This window comes from Indicator indicator, chromosome 27, assembly GCF_027791375.1.
Source record: "Indicator indicator isolate 239-I01 chromosome 27, UM_Iind_1.1, whole genome shotgun sequence".
Lineage (NCBI taxonomy): Eukaryota > Metazoa > Chordata > Aves > Piciformes > Indicatoridae > Indicator > Indicator indicator.
In genome coordinates this window covers 3271810-3290267 of record NC_072036.1, presented here as the reverse complement: position 1 = coordinate 3290267, position 18458 = coordinate 3271810, and the positions used below count along the sequence as shown (strand labels likewise).

Below are 18458 nucleotides of genomic sequence, written 5' to 3'. Positions count from 1 at the left end.
GTGAATCGAGCTGGACCTGCTCAATCAGACTTGTTACAAAGGGAAGGTGGTGATAGAGTTCCTGTTATCAGAGAAAACAATGTTAGGTAAAACTGCTTGGGTATTTTCTCCTTCAGGAGAGGCCAAACCTGTCCGAGGGGTGGTTCTGCTGAAGGTCCTGGTCACACATATTGGGTGATGCAAGAGAATGGTGACATTCAGTGTATTCCACAAAGAAATCTAACTTTGGCTGAGAGAGGTTAAAGTCAGAGTGTTGTGCAGATGCGACATCGCGCCCAAGAGGAGAATCCATGAGGAATCAATGGTGCACAAACCCTAAGAACCCTGAGATCACTGAGTCACCTGAGTGTCCCTGTTCCTTTCTTCGCTCCATCTGCGAGGAAACAAGCTGTTTGCTGTTCTTCCATTGATTAGATCTTTTGAATCATCTACATCTGAGATAGCTGGAACGGACTATAAATTTTATTCACTTGTTATAGATGTTGTTTTAGGTTAGATGGATAGTAGGTAGCAGCCAATGGAATTGTTTGGAACGGGTGGACTGTGATGGTTTTAAGACTATCTTTTTAATTTTTCTTCACAAAGTTTGAGCAGAGAAGGGGAAAGAATGTAAATAAATCACTATTGGGTGTAAGAAAGAAAAATAATGATTATTCTGAACACTTCCATTGGGGAGATAGAAATGTTTAAGAACTACTACTCAAAACAAGGCTGGGGAGTTGGGCAGTCTCAGCTTGTTAGCTGGGCTTTTGTCTGGCTACTTCTTCTTTTCTGGCTGAAGATAACACAATGACCTTGACAAGCTAAGTCTAACAGCCCCTCTGCTTCTTGACTCTCCGCCTTCTGCCAGGGAGTTTGGGGGGATTCCTTCTGGCTGGGGGGGGAGGCCCCTTGGGGAAAGGCCCCTGGGGTGAAGCAAAGGGGGCTCGATTGTGCTTTTCTGTTGAGTGTACATATTTGTAAATGTTGTGAATAGTGTCTATTTGTACATATTAATTGCATTTTATCATAGATTGTAGATTTGCTTGTAAATACAGCCTTCATTTGCTTCCAGACCGAGCTAGCCTGGTTATTGTTGGTGTGGGACAGGGATTTCAGCTCTCACACTGTTACGCAGCAGGAGAAGGAACTCTGCAGGGAGACCATGGACACAATGGACTGCATCACCTCAGCCAACCCAAGGGATGGTGCAGTTCCAGGGTCCTCCAATGCTATCTCCCAACTTTGGCACAGGAGGCAGAGCAAGTCCCCACAGGATGTCCATGACCTCGCCAGTGTAGTGAAGGCATCATATGCCTAGAATTATGCCCCCAGATACCCGCTAACTTGTCCCAACATGTTCTGGGAAGTCCCCCCTTCCACCCTTCTTTCAGGAGAAGAGGACAAAAGGCTCAGGCGCCAGCCTGTCTCCTAAGGGAATAAACAACTGTAGGCACCCATCTCAATGGCATGCTTATGCTCTGTCCATCTACGGGCATAATTCTAGCTTTACCTTTTCTATAGGTGGAAGCAGGTTGTTGGCAAGTGTATCCATTGGCTAGCTTCAGCCTCAAGTATCTGTATGTATTGCTCCATTTGTTACCATGTTGCTCTGTCCTTTTGCTTTCACTCGTTATGCGACTCACGATGCGTCAGCTGTAAGGCTTCACACGCAAACGTACTGAAAGCCTCTGCGAATACAGAAGCAAGCCCATCGAGCTCACCTCGAGGACCCGCAAAGGAGACCCCTTCGCTGGTGGAGAACATCAGTGTCATACACCCGAGAGAGGGTGAAATCAGACCCGGTCAAAAACGACTGAGGGAAGCCACAAGAGAGAGTGGGTAAGCTAAAACCCATAAGGGGAAGGACCTAGCCCGAGCCAGGCAGTCCAAAAATTTTGGCTGCAGCAATAAGCAGCCAAGTAAGCAGAAACGCATGTTGCATAGCCCCCGCCGTCCGCGGGAGAGAAAAGGAGCCTCCCACTGTAGCCGTTCTGCACCCTGTCCCAGGGCGAAGCACCCGGGATTTTGCTGAGGGAAAGAGAGAGCCTCTCCATTGAAGTCAAGGCAACGACTGCAGTACTGTAATTTAAATGGAAAGCAGTCAGCTCATAGCTCAAGCCGAGCCGAGGGGGAAGCATCGTGTCACCGCACCCCCACCGAAACCCACCTACAGGAACCGCCCGCAGCCGCGAGGGCCGACCACCAAAAGGACCTGGCTGTGCTGAGCCGATCCTCCGGTCAGGGAGCCAGCCCCTCCCCGCAGACCGCGGGAGGACAAAGAAGCCGACTGCCCCTTCCCGCAGACCGCAGGAGGACAAAGAAGCCGACTGCCCCTTCCCGCAGACCGCGGGAGGAGAAAGCAACCCTAGCCCCCCCCTCCACAGATCTGGGAGGGGGAAAGAAAGTCGCCACCCAAGCGGGGCCAGCTGCAGGCAGAAAGCAGATACGCAGCGAGCCCGCGTGATCTGGCAACTTGTCTCGCTGCATAGACATAATGTATCTTTCATGTGTATAACATTCAGCAACCTTCTATTCAAAGCGCCCATGTGTAGCCGCGTGATAGTTCCAGCTTAACTTGCCTTGTGATAACATCATAAATATCTCTATACATAGCTAGCAGCCGCAAGCGTCTTGTCGAGTCTCCATCTAGTGGGCAAACGGTGGAACTGCACCCTTTCGTTCCCTTAAGTAGAAATTGACTGTAAATATTATAATTGGGTATAATTGTAAATACTAAATCAGTTATGTTCTATATTATTACAACCGTGCATCCGAATCAATATATATAAAGTTATTAATCGACTATTCATAATAATAATAAATAATATTTTTCATAATTCATATTCTCATAATTCATAATTAATAATCACCATCCTCCATCCCTATTCCCCCTCTCCACAACACCCAGTCGGAGGGAAACTGAGGACTATTCAACTGCAGCAGGGAGGAAGAAGAACAGCTGCTTTTCAGTGCTCCAGGAATGGAGTCTTGAAAAGCCCATGTGGTGTTGCACTTCCTGAACTTAGATGAGGGTGCAGCACAGTATCTGAATTCTGTAGTGCCAAAGAGGAGCAAGAAGAATCCAGGAAGCTCCAAAACTAAGCCCATTGGGGTCCAAGCTGCAGAAAGAGCACCAGCACCCTGTCCCTCCTCCCTCTGCTGCCTCTGGCCTGCAGGAGCTCAGAGAGACCCTCCAGAGGCTTGGACAACTCTGCCACCTGCTGTGTCTGCCCAAGGCACCCTCACAAAAGACCTCCCATCCTTTTTTGAGGGTAACTAGCATTGGACATTTGGAACACATCATGCAGTAGGAGAGAATGGAATGAATCATAGAATCATAGAATCATAGAATCATAGAATCAACAAGGTTGGAAAAGACCTCAGAGATCATCTAGTCCAACCTATCACCCAGCACCTCATGACTAACTAAACCAGGGCTCCAAGTGCCAAGTCCAATCCTTTTTTGAACACCTCCAGTGATGGTGACTCCACCACCTCCCTGGGCAGCACATTCCAATGGCAGATCACTCTTTCTGTGAAGAACTTTCTCTTCACCTTGAGCCTGAACTGACCCTCACACAGCTTGAGACTGTGTCCTCTTGTTCTGCTGCTGGTTGCCTGGGAGAAGAGACCAACCCCCACCTGGCTACAACCTCCTTTTAGGTAGTTGTAGAGAGCAATTAGGTCACCCCTGAGCCTTCTGTTCTCCAGGCTAAACAACCCCAGCTTCCTCAACCTCTCCTCATAGGGCTTGTGCTCGAGACCTCTCACCAGCCTCATTGCCCTTCTCTGGATACATTCAAGTACAGGCTGGCCTAGGACTTCCTAGAGCATCAGCCTGCAGCTATGCAGCAGTGACATGAACCACCCAAATGCTTCAGAGGGGGGATGCTGTGCTCTGGGGTGCATTTGGGGCTTTTCCATCATCGTGCTGAGCTACAAGAATTCCTTTACTATCAAGGGACAGGACTGGCACCAATCTTCTCTTTCTCTGGAGCAGGTCCTGACCTTCTTTGTCACACAGAATTTTGTGCTTTGTTCCCAAGACCAGTGACGGCCACCATAGGGAAGGACTCCTGCAAGCAGCAGCTTCACCAATGGGCTTGGGCTTTGTGACTCTCCACAGGCAGGGGCCGTGGCTAGAGCTTCATCCCTGAACGCTGATGTGCTGATAACCCAGAGTGAATCCCAGGTTATTCCCTGACAGCAGCCAGGCTCACCCAGGGCCTCACCCAGGATTAGAGATAGGAAAGTGCATTTTTTCACTGCGCTGCCACTGTGGGCAAGGCTTGGAAAGGTGACATTGCTCCTAGACAGCTTTGACTTCAGTGGCGTTCCTTTCTGTGCCAAGTGTTTGCTTGTTTCCATCCAGTAACAGTCATGAACAGGGAAGACTTGTCCTAATCACCCTGGAAAGGAGGTCAGGAAGGAAGGCTCTGGGAGGGAAGCAAAGGAGCCCAAGGCACAGAAACCAGAGTGTGGGTTTGTTTGCCTCTTGGCAAGGGAAGCATGGAGCAGACTGTTTTCCAGAACTGTTTCTTTACCAGTCAGTTTCAGTGGCAGCATTGGGCTTCCCCCGAAGTTTTCAGGGGCAGGTCAGAGCTGGCAGATCTGAGTGTTCCTGTGCAGAACCAGCTCTGACAATAGGCTAAGCTGTAGCATCATCGTCTCATCTCTTTTCACATCTTGTTTCCCTGCAGTGGCTGTTGAAGTAATGGCTCTGTCAGAAGGGATCCTCTCTCCCCCAGAGATCTGCCTGGAGTGGCAGGAAAGACACTCCCTAACGGAGCTGGCCTCTGCAACCTGGGTGAGACTTTTCATAACTGCTTCATAACTTTGTCCTGCAGTGCCTGACCTGCACCCCACCTCTGGCCAGCTATCTCCTCTCTGGGAACCACAGCTGCTCCTGTGAGTACTTCAGGAACATCTCCTTCTGAACTGGAAGGGCACTTCCCTAGCAGGTAGGATCAGATTTAGGAGCAAAGCCACCCCTCTCTGTCAGCCCCTCCAGTGGCTGTTCTTAGAACACTTGAGCCTAGGTGACGCTTGTCATATCTGGGTGTGTTCACCTTCAGAAAGGCCCAGCATCCTGAATCCAGCGCTCAGTGCCTGTTCCTGCAGGTTAAACCCTCCATGTGTATTGCTTCCAAAACTTGAGTCAGTTCAGCATCCCTCTGAAGATAGTTTTCTGTGCACTAGAATGTCCTGACCTTGTTGGGACATGGGCACCTTAGCAGAAGAGGAGTGGAGACCGTTCTTAGAAGGTCAAGATCTCCCTTAGCTTTCCCAGTTCTGTGGATATTTCACTCACCTGAGGACTTTGCTTCCCTCCCCTTCAGGCCATCAGCAAGACTTCTGCATGATGTGCACAATGGAAGAGCACATCCACAAGGTCCTGCTTTCATCAGGCAGAGCCATCCAGCCTAGATCTGTTGTCAACAGACTCAAACATGTAAGTGACTTGATTTCCTACCTGCTAGGTGGGGGTTAGAAAAGAGAGAACATTAGTTCAGTTTCGGGAAAAAAACAGGCCTCTGCTGTGTTTTCCTTATGGGACAGAATTCGAGTTTCTGAAGGAGAAGGAGTGTCTGCTGACTCTGGGATATGGCAGAGGAGAAGAATCAAATTAATTCATCTGTAATTCACATCAATGACTCCACCTCAAACACCAGACCAGATGGTATCCAAGTGAGCTCCATCCTTTCCTGAGATGAAAAAGCCTGCTCTTCACATAGCAATATTTCTTCCTTATACCTTGGTGCTGGCCAAAGCAAACAGGACCCACATGTTCAAAGTTTTGATCACATAGTGAGAAAAACAAGTCCTTAATAGATTTTATGACAGAGGCTTCAGATGAAGGTAGACAAATACTCTGTGTGAACAAGAGTGATCCACACCTTACAGCTGACTTAAGTAAGACTGGGAACAGTTTTAAGGAGACTTTAATTAATGCACTAGGTTGCACATATTGATTTAAAGCAAGCAGATCTGGAGCAAAAATAGAGTAACAGAATATTAATAATCTGGGTTTTTTTTCATGTTGAGAAGAACACTGTGGCCATTCCATGGGACCTAGACAAGTGGGGAGAAACTGAATGAAATCCAGCAAAGGGCAAGGGTAGAGTCCTGCACTTGGGGAAGAACAACCCCATGGACCAGGAGGGGTTGGGGCCTGAGCTGTTGGAGAGCAGTGCCGAGGAGAGTGACCTGGGAGTCCTGGTGGACAGAATGATGCCCCTGAGCCAGCAATGTGCCCTCGTGGCTAAGGCGGCCAAGGGCATCGTGAGGTGCATCAGAAGGGCTGTGGTTAGTATGTCCAAAGATGTTCTCCTGCCGCTCTACTCTGCCATGGTGAGGCCACATCTGGAATATTGTGTCCAGTTCTGGGCTCCTCAGGTCAAGAAGGATTGCAAGGAACTGATTGAAACAGTCCATCCCAGAGCCACCAAGCTGCTGCAGGCAGTGGAACATCTCCCTGTGAGGACAGGCTCAGGGAGCTGGAGCTTGGAGCAGAGGAGCCTGAGGGCTGCCCTCATTGCTGGGGATAAAGATGTGCAGGGCAGCGTGGGGAGGACAGAGCCAAGCTCTGCTCAGGGATGTCCAAGGACAGGACAAGGGGCACTGGGGGCAAGCTGAGGCAGAGGAGGTGCCACAGGAACAAGAGGGAAAACTTTGTCACTGTGAGGGTGCTGGAGCCCTGGAGCAGGCTGCCCAGAGAGGTTGTGGAGTCTCCTTCTCCAGAGACTTTCCAGCCCCCCCCAAGATGCATTCCTGTGTGACCTGCCCTGGGTGACCCTGCTCTGGCAGGGGGTTGGACTGGGTGATCTTTCGAGGTGCCTTCCAACCCCTAACATTTTGTGACACTACAGCCATATCCTTCTATGCATATTTTATTTCCCAATAACTTCAAGTTATTAATTAAATAACGTGGAACAGTGAGATACACTCAGAGATTGTGCACCTATTAGACCCAGTGAGAAAATACTAAATGTTTATGAACAGCTTGTGTTATCCCAGGTGAGTTATTGGCAGTGTGGGACATCCATCCGAGGCAGACAGAATCAGGGCAGGTCTGGTGAGTGCTAGGCAGAACGACCATGAACTGAGTTTGAATTAAACAATTAATACATTTCTAATTTACCAAGAATAAAATTACAACCCCACCTCATGGAAAAAGTGTTTGCAATGCCAACATCCACCATCAGGGACAGAAAGCTAAAAGAGAGAATTAATTTACACAGGTCAATAGAGACAGCAGCAGTTATTTTAAGGCTTACCACAGCTACTAAAGGAATGTTTCCCAATGTCTTGTGATGGTCTATGAGATGGCATGGAACCCAACAGAAAAAAAGTTCCAATATGCTTTCTGAAAATTACCCTTTCAGTACTGTAGGCACACATCACCTCCTGCTGAGGCCACGGACAAAGCACTGTCGCCCAGTGCTGTCCACCTGTGAATCAGACACATCTAGGAGTGATCATTCTTGGTGAAAGAGAAAGTTCAAATATGGACAACAAGATGTTAGCATCTCTCTCACTTTATCAGATCATTCCTATTATTAGCAGGTACACTTCTAGTCTCCCTCTGTGAAAGTATTAAAACACTTCTTGTAGCTGTTGGTTATTATCAAGTTGTAAGTGAAGTTCTCCAGTGTCCATCCAGAAATTCTCATGGCAGCAGTGAATTTCCACTACAGATATGTACAATACAAGGAATGCTTTGTAACTGCATGCCCAGGCTGCTCAGGGCACTGGAGGAGTCCCCATCCCTGTAGGGCTTTCAAAGCTGTGTAGATGTGCTGAGGGACGCAGTTTACTGGTGACCTGGCAGTGCTGGGCTAACAGTTGGACTAGATGATCTTAAAGGTCTAATAAATCCCTTCCTACGAGGGGTTCTGCGGAGTTGGGCAGATACAAGAACTGGTGCATCCCAGCCAATTTTCCCAGCTCAAATCTTAGGGGTTGTAAAAACAACACCTTTTCCATATAGCCACTGCCCCCCACTGTATTAACTAACTCATTGTCTTTGGGGATAGGTTTCTGATTTAAAACTGAAAATGATGCTTCAGTAGCTACCAAGAATCCCAGCTCCTCCTTCTCCTCAGTCCCTAGCTTTATTTTGACCAAGGGCTCCACTAGGGTACATGCCTCCCATTGTTCCTGAACCACTTAGTCTAAAACTGATTGCATGTTTCCCTGTCTTTGTGGCAGCTGTTCTTCCAGTGCCCCTCCTTTTTACAGTATGCACATTGATTTTTAACCAAAGCATTCCTGAAGCCTCCCCAACCCCCAGATCATTTCCTATCTTCCTACTTCCAAAACCTCCTCTACCCAATCCACCTTTCTGTTCCAGAGCTGCCACAGTTGCAGCAGCTATAGTCTTAGATAAGTTTTCTCTGCTCTCCTCTTCCCTATTCCTAAAGACTCTCCAAGCTTCCTCCAACAACTTCTCAAGATCTCTTATATCAGGCTCCTTCAGTTTCTGTAATTTCCTTCTAATGTCCAGGGCAGACTGCCTCAGAAATAGGGTAAACAACTGCCTTTTACCCTCATCAGAGGCAGGATCCAGGCTACTATATTTTCTCATAGCATTTCAAAGTCATTCCAAGAAATCAGAAGGTGCTTCCTGGAGTCCCTGCTTTTTTTTTGTACAACACTGAATAATTAACTGATCTTGGGATTGCATTTTCAGCACTGAATTTTACCCACCCTCTGTAACTTTGGAGTTTTTCATAATCTGAAGGACTATTATAGTTCCAGAGGAGTTTCTTGATAGGAAATGCTTGTTCCACAGTAGTATCCCTAAGGGTCCCAGCAGTCATTGAGCCTACACATGAGCCTTGGCTGTTTTCAGGACTAGCTGCTTCTCAGTCTCTGTCAATTCTCTTAAGAGCAAATCAATATCTTCCCAGTCTGGATTCTGATTTCTGGCAGAGGAGGTTGGGGTGTGGGAGAGGGAAGAGAAGAAAGATATTTACTTTTCCTTCACCAATCCTCACCTGCACAAACAGCAAGTTATGCAAGCTGGTGGAGGCATATTTGAACAGCCAAACCTCCTGTTACTACCATCTGTCCCTCATGGGTATTGGGCAGGAGTTGGCTGGCAAGCAGGACCATGACAACAAGTAATCAATTCCAGCTGACACTGATGCACACTTACCTACTCTGTGGTAGTCTGAAAAGCGTATAAAAATGACAGGCAGCATCTGTGAGAAGACAAGTGTAGCTCTTCTAGTGAACAGTCAGGCTTCCCACGCATGCCTTCCTGACACTGGGCAATGGAGGACACAGCCTCTGACATCAGTAGCTTCTGCACTAGCTGAGGTGCTCTAGTGCCATGATACTAGTGATGCTTACACAGAGTGATGCTCTTTCCTGCACCAGCAAGTGACTTTGGAAGCAAAGGGCAGCCCTGGCTGATGGTCCCCTTAAAAATGGTCCTCAGTGAAGCAGTGCTGGTATCTGCAGTCTGTTGGGCTTGCAAATGGACAATTAGAACCAATTTAACTTGTTTGTCTGTTATAGTCAAATCCAATATTTATGAAAGGCAACAGAGAGTAGTCCATGAGAGGCACCAGAAGATTGCTTATTGACATCTTAAACCTTTGCAGGCAGTTTTAGGTTTTGGTGGATTCCAGCAGCCATACTTCAAGAGCAGAATTTCAAGACCTTCATTTCCCCAAGAGCTGTCACCCTTGTTCAGCCTCACAGCTTGCCAAGGCCATATGGTCCTAAAACCACCCTGATCTCAAATCCCCAGGGAGAAATTCCTCCAGCCTGAGCCCCACAGGTCTTGCTCAGGGCTCAGAGAAACTTCAAGGGAGCAGAAGCTGGAATATTTGACTCTCCACCAGCACAACCCACCAGCCAATACACACAAACTGGCATGAAGTGGGTCAGGTCTCCTCCCTGGGATTACTTCTTTCTGGAAGAACCTACAGTAGTATTGAAACCCTTGCTGTTTGAAGATGCAGAAGCTGGTCAATGAGCTGTGCTTGAAAGGGCAACAAGTTGCAGTTTGGTTGATTTGCAGTTTGGCCATAATTAGGTATAGTTCCTATGGTATGGTAAAAGATATATGGGTAATCAACATCCCTTAAATCCCTGCTGCTAAGCATAGAAACATCAGAACATCATAAAAAGACAAGCATTTATTTTCATGGGGACATTTTTAATCAATATTGTTCTTAGATACTGTTGAAGTATCTAAATATTTAATATATCTTTTCAAATATAAACTTTGAGGGTGGTGGAGCACTGGAGCAGGCTGCCCATAGAGGTTGTGGAGTCTCCTTCTCTGGAGACTTTCTAAACTTACCCAGACTCATTCATGTACAATTTGATTTAGGTGAACCTGTGTTGATAGGGGACTTGAATTCAATGATCTCTGGAGGTCCCTTCCAACCCCTACCATTCTGTGAATCCGTGATTCTGTGATCCAGTCTTGAATGGATAAATCCAATTTTTAAAGATAACAGAAAAGCTAAAAGCTTGTAAAAAATCACTCAAAATTGAAAGGAGTGTGATAAGCATCAGGCTGCCTTAAGAACCGTTTACTGCTCTCTCTGACTACAGTCCACATTTGTCCTGTCTGTCTCTGTGTGCTTCTTCCCTTGAGCCTGGCTTTAACTTCACTCAGCTGAGTTCATCCATATATGCCAGTGGCTTCTATCCCCATATATTTATTATCTCATTATGTTTTCTGAATATTTCAGATTGACGTCAGCTCGTCCTCAGGTTTCCCCAGCAGGATGCTGGGGGTGAGTCCCGGCGGGTTGGGTCCGCAGGCTGCGGCGCTTACTAAGGAGGGAGCAGCTCCCGGGCAGGAACCGACTTGTGTCACACCCAAACGCAGTGAGCTGCTGATATGCTGGTCTGGGGCACTCTTTGGTTTCGAATGAGAGACTTCTGTGGCTAGTGCTGAAGACAGCAGTTGTTAATCTGCACAGAACCCTGCGCTCTCTCTGTAGCGCTCAGCAACAGCAGCAGCGGCAGTGAGGCTTTGGTGGGAGCCGGGAGGACGCTTACAAAAGGCAACCACTGCCGACAGCTGCAAGAGAAGCGTAGCTGGGGGGCAAAACTCTTTTCGGGCGCGGCTGCGAATTTAGAGTAAAGCTCTTTACTTTATGTAAATTGCTCCAGGGCCATGAGGATGCAGGATGACAAAGTTGGGATCATACCTGTCTCCGTTCCCTGTGTTCGCCTTCATGTGCCAGGTGGTGTTCAGAAGACACCAAACAGCCACAAAGCGGCCACAGTCCCATGGAATTGGTGGGTACACAGGAGCGCTGGAGAGGCACAGCAGACCTGCCCCACTGCGTGGGTGCCTCTCTCCTCCTTCTGCGTCCTGGCTAGGGGAATTTGCTGACCTGGCTACCAGGAGCCCTGCTGCTGCTGTCCACCAGAAGAGTTTTTCCTACCCTGCGGAGGCAATGGACTGCATTAGCAGAGCTCTCCCTCCATGCAGAAATAGTTTCCTGGCTTTGGATGGATGTGTTTTGCTTTGCTGTAAAAAGCATAGTTTTCTTGGAATCTCTTACTTCTCTGTGCATTTATCATGGGGTTTGGGTTTATAGTCATGATTTATAGTCACTTCAAGAAAGAGCTTTGCTTTGTATAAATAGCTCTTCTGATTTGTCAATGAAAAGTGCTGGTTCCCATTGAAAAGTAAGAAAATAAACCATGAGGGGAAAAATGTAGAGGTCAGTCTCTTCATCTGTTCATTCTTAAATTCCTCTGATGTAAATCTGGGCTGATTTCACATAGTCATCAGTGGAACTGTAGCAGGGTTACAGTAGTATCATTCAGATTAGTAGTTGTCACATCTTGTGGTTTAAGCCATAGGGTGAAATGTTTATTTTTAACTAATAGCTCATTGGACACATGTGCATTTTCACCCATATTTCAAACATGGGACCTGAAGAAGATCTTTTTTGTAATGTTGTGCTGTTTTCCCCTAAGGACCACATAAATGATGATGATTTATATACATTCAAAGTTCTTCTTCAAACACAGGGCCACCTTAGAGCCTCCAGTGGTTTACACACTCTGGTTCTCCTTGCTGTTTTTAAAATGAACCATGTGAAATTAAGAACCTTCCCTCTGTCTAATGGTTACTGCAAAATGTTGTGGGTTTTTTCCTTCCAAATGACCAAACTTGCATAGAAATGGAAGCTAAAATATCACAGAAATCAGTGCTGTACTGCCTTTATTTTTGTTCTCACCATATCATGTTTTTCTGAGCACCATCCTATTCCTTGCAGTTTTCCAATGATCCTTCCACAGCCTTGGCTAAGTAGAACACATTTTAAAACATATCATTCAAATGGGTTTGGTGTCTGGCAGAAGTGTTCCTTACATTCCCTTCCCTTCTGTATTGTTTTCCATTTTAATTATTTTCTGTTTTAAAAACAGAGAAATAAGAAGTGTAGATGCTCCAAGAGATGGTGGATGGTGTGACATCTCTTTCTCTTGGTTTCCCCAAATCTGATAACTCATTATTGCAGAAAACTAATTTTGCAGAAAAGAAAGCCACAGCAACAATTATGTATGCAAGTTTTTACTTTGGATTTATATCTGTTACTGCTCTGGTGTATTACAGACTCAAAAGACTGTTGGGCATTATTTACTGAGGTGTCTCAAAAATAGAGCTGGGCATACTTGTCTTGACAATATTCTCAAGCTTGCTGTTCATAATTTCAGGATCCATATTAAGCCATTAAGCTACAAGAAAATGCCTGTTTGAAGCATCCACACCAGCAGCATGAAAGCTTATCACCAAAATAGTAAGGGGCATTGGAATCATCTCCCGAGGGAAGCAGTGGATCCCCCTGCATTGGACAGTTTTTACAACTCTGCTTGACAGGGTGCTGGGACAGCTCATTTCAACTTCACTATCACCTAGAAAGGTTGGACCAGCTGGTCCTTGGAATCCCTTCCACCCTGTGCTCAGTACTGGGGAGGCCACACCTCAAGTGCTGTGTTCAGCTCTGGGCCATTCACTCCAGGAAGGACATCGAGGGCCTGGAGCCTGCCCAGAGAATGGCAGCGAGGCTGGAGAAGGGTCTGGAGTACCTGGACTACAAGGAGGGGCTGAGGGAGCTGGGGGTGTTCCAGTGAGGCTGAAGAAGAGCAGGCTGAGGGAGACCTCATTGCTCTCTACAGCTCTCTGAAGGGAGGTTGAAGTGAGGAGGGAGCAGCCTCTGCTCCTTGGTGGCAAGAGATGGGAGCAGAGGAAATGGTTTCAATCTGCACCAGGGGAGACTCAGGCTGGATCTCAGGAAATATTTCTGCACTGGAAGGGCTCTCAGACATTGGAATGTTCTGCCCAGGGCAGTGCTGGAGTCACCATCCCTGGGGGTGTTCCAGCAGCATGGACCTGGTGCTTAGGGACACAGTTTAGTGTTGACCCTGCAGTGCCGGGTGGAGGATTGGACTGGATGAGCTTGGAGGGCTCTGCCAACCAGATGGATTCTGTGATTCCTGTTGCATGTGTCCTCGAGGCACCCAAGGCACCCAGTCCCTAAATGGGACTCAGGCTGAAAGTCACCATATTAACAGTCTTTTATGTTCAGCAGTATCACTGTTTTAAAAGGCTACATGGTCCTTTGTGGAGCAAAACATTGATGTTCCTCACCTGGGACTCCAGTACAGCAAACAATAGGTACTTACTTCAAACACCTTTTCAGTAGCTGCAGATAGCTGTTACCTGATTAAGCTACTAGATTAAAGCTGTTTGCTCAGTATTCAGAAGCAGGCTGGTAAATGCACATCCTGCCACTGTACACAACAGACCCATTCAAGGCAAGCTGACACACTGCTGGAGCCTCCTTTTGCTCTATTTTAGCAGCTTGCAGGAGGGAGGTTCTATGGTGTGTGCTGTCCTGTGCTTAGTTAATCTTGGGTTGTTCACAATGTGACCCCAAAGTTTAATCAAGCAAGTAAATGTACTTCAAATGAGTTCAGTTTAGCTATAAATGAGGCCTGCTAATGTGAGCGTTAGAGCCAGGATTTTAATCTGAAGTGGGTGACAAAACAAACAGTTTGAGCTTCTGTTCACATCAATAGCTGCTTCTCAGATGAGCAGCTGAGACTGCTCCTCAGTGCATTCAACACCCTCCTGCAATGCAGCAGATTTTCTGCAGGCTGCACTTGTTGTGGTTGCTCTTGTTGTGGACAGCGAAGACACTCAGCCTGTCTTTTGAGCTGGTCTTTAGAAGGAAGGAGAACCCCTCAACCAGCAAATCAGCATCAAAAGCAAACCTCTATGCAGCATGAGAGGAGAAAGGTAGGAGGACAGGTTCTTGACAGGATGCTTCATCTTTTCATATTACTGAACTGTAAATTTCCTAATTAATTATGGAAGAGAAATGTTCTGCTTTCTTATTGAAAACTTCTTCATTTGGACAGTCTGCTACATGACCTTCATTTGTTTTGTTTCCATTTCAGGCAGAGCCTCTTATTTGATCTCAGTTTGCTCAGTATTTTGGATGGTGGTTTCCTCTTTGTGTTTCATGAAAAAAACCAAAATGCTATCCAAACTCGAGCTACCTCCTAAAATCTCTTTGGTTGTCTTCCTAGCCTGCTTTACCATATTAGTTTAATTTATTTATATGTAAACCAAATGAAGATTGTAAGTATGTGGCCTATTTGTAATCTGAACGTGCTTAAAACTGTTATAATTATGTCCAGTAGACAAGAGTTAAATTGGCATTGAATTATTTCTGCTGTGAAAATTGAGAATTTGGGTTAATAAAGATCCAGCTGGCTTTGCTCTCTGTATCTTGGATTTGAATGCATCAAAAGACAGGATTATAGGGAGGAGAAGAAATATGAACTGAGACTGAAGAATAAAATACAGGAAGTGAAAAGTGAGGTGGAAAAGAGCAGAGATGGTGTTAAAACATTAGCAGTCAGAAAAAGGTATGTTTCTTGGGTTGCCTCTTGCAAACCAAGAAGCAAATAAATATCCTCAGATTCCAAGTCTTCTGTTTTCCTGAGAGTGCCTCTGAATGCACTCAGTGTGCCACTGGCTGGCATTGATGGAAAATCCCTCTGTATAACACAGGCTGTTAGCAATAGCTGCCAGGGTTTTGCAGACTATCCACTAAATTCAGCTTCTATTGGCATGGTGTGATTGGATTGATTTTGGGGTTGATATAAGAAAAAAAATCTGTTCTGTGTTCTATTGAGCATAATCCAAGGGAGCAAAATTTTGAAGCAAATGTGTTGAGTCAGTACTGACTGAAAAGCCATGTCAGTGTTTTCCTCACTTCACACCTGAACATGATGCTAGTGCTAATTTTCAGTTATTTTGCTGTTAATTAAAGGAAACCCAGATCTTTCAACAGTGAATACTGCTTGCCAACTGATTTAAATACTTTCATTAAATGCTTTTGTAAAAAGGGAGTTGCAACAGGGCCACACTGCTGCATACACAAGAGGACAGCAATCTTTGCATGCTCAGATGCAGACTAATCCAATATTCAGAAGATCTTTCTTTCCTTGTCTAAAACCAGCATTAACAATGCTGAACTGCAAGAGCTGAAAGGCTCTGGGGAGACCTTAGAGCTTCCAAATTCTGAAGGGGCTACAGGAGAGCTAGGGAGGGACTTTTGACAAGGGCTGTGAGTGCCAGGACAAGGGACAATGGCTTTGAGCCAGGAGAGGAGAGACTGAGACTGGAGATGACGAAGAAACTCTTGACAGTGAGGGTGGTGAGACACTGGCACAGGTTGCCCAGGGAGGCTGTGGCTGCCTCCTGCCTGGAGGTGTTCAAGGCCAGGCTGGATGAGGCCTTGAGCATCCTGGGCTGGTGGGAGGTGTCCCTGCCCAGGGCAGATGGTTAGAACTGGAGGATCATTTTAAGGTCCTTGCTAGTCCAAACAAGTCTGTGATTCTATGAAATAAAGTGGAGCCCAGCAAAAAGATTTTCGCCTATACAGCAGCTAATCCTCTGGCTTAGTCAGGCTCTTCCATTATAGCTGGGCATCAAAGGGGCAGAAAAGTTTTTTTTCTCCTCTCAGATTTTTTCTTTACATCTCTGTTGACAGCTAGAGCCTACCAGAATTCTGTAGCAGGACTTGATCTGGGGAGGCAGTGCTGCCTAAAACCCAAGGGCTTGTGGAGACTTCTTGGCTTCACCAGGCTGCTCAATGGGTTCTGTTGTTGCTGTAGGGACAGAGCTGGAGGACAGGCTGAGCATAGGCTCACCAGCTTCAGCCTTCTGGTTTAGACTGGTTGGTCTTAGACTTATGTATAAAAAATGGGTTGAGGCAGCTTCAGAATATACAATTATTGATTTTCAAGAGTGAAGTGAGAGACACAGGATCCCAACCAGTTTTGATGAAGAAGACTAGGGCTGTTAAAACTTAAAAGAATACAACAGACTTCTCATATGCCCACTAGATAGGACACTGCCCAGTGCAGGACTCTTTGAGCTACTGCTGTTCAGGTGTGAGGACACAGATTTACAGAATCACAGAATGCTTTTTATTGAAAGAGACCTTAAAGATCATCCAGTTCCAAACCCCCTGCCATGGGCAGGGACATCTCCTGCTAACCAGGTTACTCAAGGCCTCACCCAACCTGCCTTGAAACACTTCCAAAAGTCATATAAATCACACCTGGGCATGAAAGGCTTACTTGAACTGATCTACTTAGAAGCCAGAGGAGTGAAGAACAATTTACTTTATCCCAAGTGCTACTTTTACCACTAATCTCTCTTGTGTTTTCTAACTCACTCTTGGTTATCCGCAGCCACACCCATTGGCCTCTATTCTGGGAGTTTCTGAGTAATATGAAATCAGCCCAATGCCTCCCTCCATCGCTACTGTAAGAATTTCATACTTCAGCTAGACAATGGTAGCAGTATAGCACATTTTGATAATGTAATTTTAAGATTGCACTGAAGGTGTACAGCACAGTGTGGATTTACCACTTTGACCAGAGCTTTTGAACCTTGACTGAGTGTTCAGCTAACCTTCTTCTTCCAGTCAAGTCTCATATACATTAATAGGATCTGCCCACTCCTTTGTACAGTTTATGTCATCAAATGAGGTTTCTACGCCAAGGAAAAGCTAATGATAAGTGTTAAAAGTATGATTACAAAACAGGTTCGCTTTTCATACATAATGAGATGTGGAATTCTTACCTGCCCCCAGACAAATGAAGGTGTTCAGAATTGCTTTTTTCCTTCTCCCCTGCAGCTCTCCCTGTGTGAAAAAGGGAACAGCAGTTGTCAGTGCATCTCAGCATTAGGAAAAGCAGTGCCTGTGCTGCATCCCTGAGTGGATTTGAGACTTGAGTAAGGATGCAGCTGTGCTGTGAATCCGTAAATGGCTCTTGCATAAGGAACAGCTGGTCAAACAGCATCCGAACCTCCATGTATGCTCTCATGGTTTGTGTTATCCTAGCCACAGTGATTGGGAATCTGACAGTCATCATCTCCATATCACATTTCAAGCAGCTCCATACGCCTACCAATTTCCTGATACTTTCCATGGCCACAGTAGACTTCCTGCTGGGATTCCTCATCATGCCATGCAGCATGGTGCGCTCAGTTGAGCACTGCTGGTATTTTGGAGAGCTCCTCTGCAAGATCCACACCAGCATGGACATCATGCTGAGCACAGCTTCCATCTTCCACCTGTCCTTCATATCCATTGACCGCTACTATGCCGTGTGTGACCCTCTGAAGTACAAATCAAGGATAAACACTTGGGTTATCCTGGGCATGATATTCATCAGCTGGATGCTCCCTGCTGCTTTCGCTTTTGGGATGATCTTTCTAGACCTCAATTTCCGAGGGGCAGAAGAGGTTTATAATCATGTCCATTGTGCAGGAGGATGCTTTCTCATCTTTAGTGAAACTGCAGGTGTGGTGGCCTCCATAGTGTCTTTTTACATCCCTGGACTTGTTATGCTGTGCATCTATAAAAAAATATATTCCATAGCCAAGAAACAAGCAAGGTCTATTGATGCCCTTAGCCAGAGAAAGATGCAGTCTGAAACCAAGCACCACATTTCATTCTGCAGAGAAAGGAAAGCTGCAAAGACATTGGGCATAATAATGGGAGTGTTCCTCATCTGCTGGAGTCCCTTCTTCTTCTTTACAGCAACCAACCCATTCATGAATTATGTGATACCTCCTGTTCTCATTGATGCTTTGGTTTGGTTTGGTTATTTAAATTCTACACTTAACCCAATTGTTTATGCATTTTTTTATATGTGGTTTCGCAGGGCATTAAAGATGATTCTGTTTGGAAAAGTTTTTCAGCAGGACTCTTCTAGGACTCATTTGTTTTTAGAATAACATGCCTTGCACAGCTGGATCCATGGCTCTGGTGTTTTGTTTGGAGTTTGATGTAAGAGCTGAAAATGAAGGACATACCTGTTTGTGTACTCTGTTATCAAACCTGCCTCCAGCAGATAAGCAACTGTAGTGCTTTACATTTTCTTCCATTCCAGACTAGAAA

General features: G+C 46.1%; 1 protein-coding gene across 1 annotated transcript; it reads left to right on the top strand.

Annotated features, from left to right (window-relative positions):
* The first annotated feature begins 17230 nt into the window (after positions 1 to 17230).
* Positions 17231 to 18295, top strand: LOC128976041 (trace amine-associated receptor 1-like). Its single transcript, XM_054393157.1, has one exon. It carries the CDS (start codon positions 17294 to 17296, stop codon positions 18293 to 18295), a length of 1002 nt encoding a protein of 333 aa, XP_054249132.1. The 5' UTR covers positions 17231 to 17293.
* The last annotated feature ends 163 nt before the right edge of the window (positions 18296 to 18458 follow it).

Coding starts and splice junctions, on each gene's coding strand:
- LOC128976041 (XM_054393157.1), top strand. CDS start 17,294: ATGCAGCTGTGCTGTGAATCCGTAAATGGCTCTTGCATAAGGAACAGC.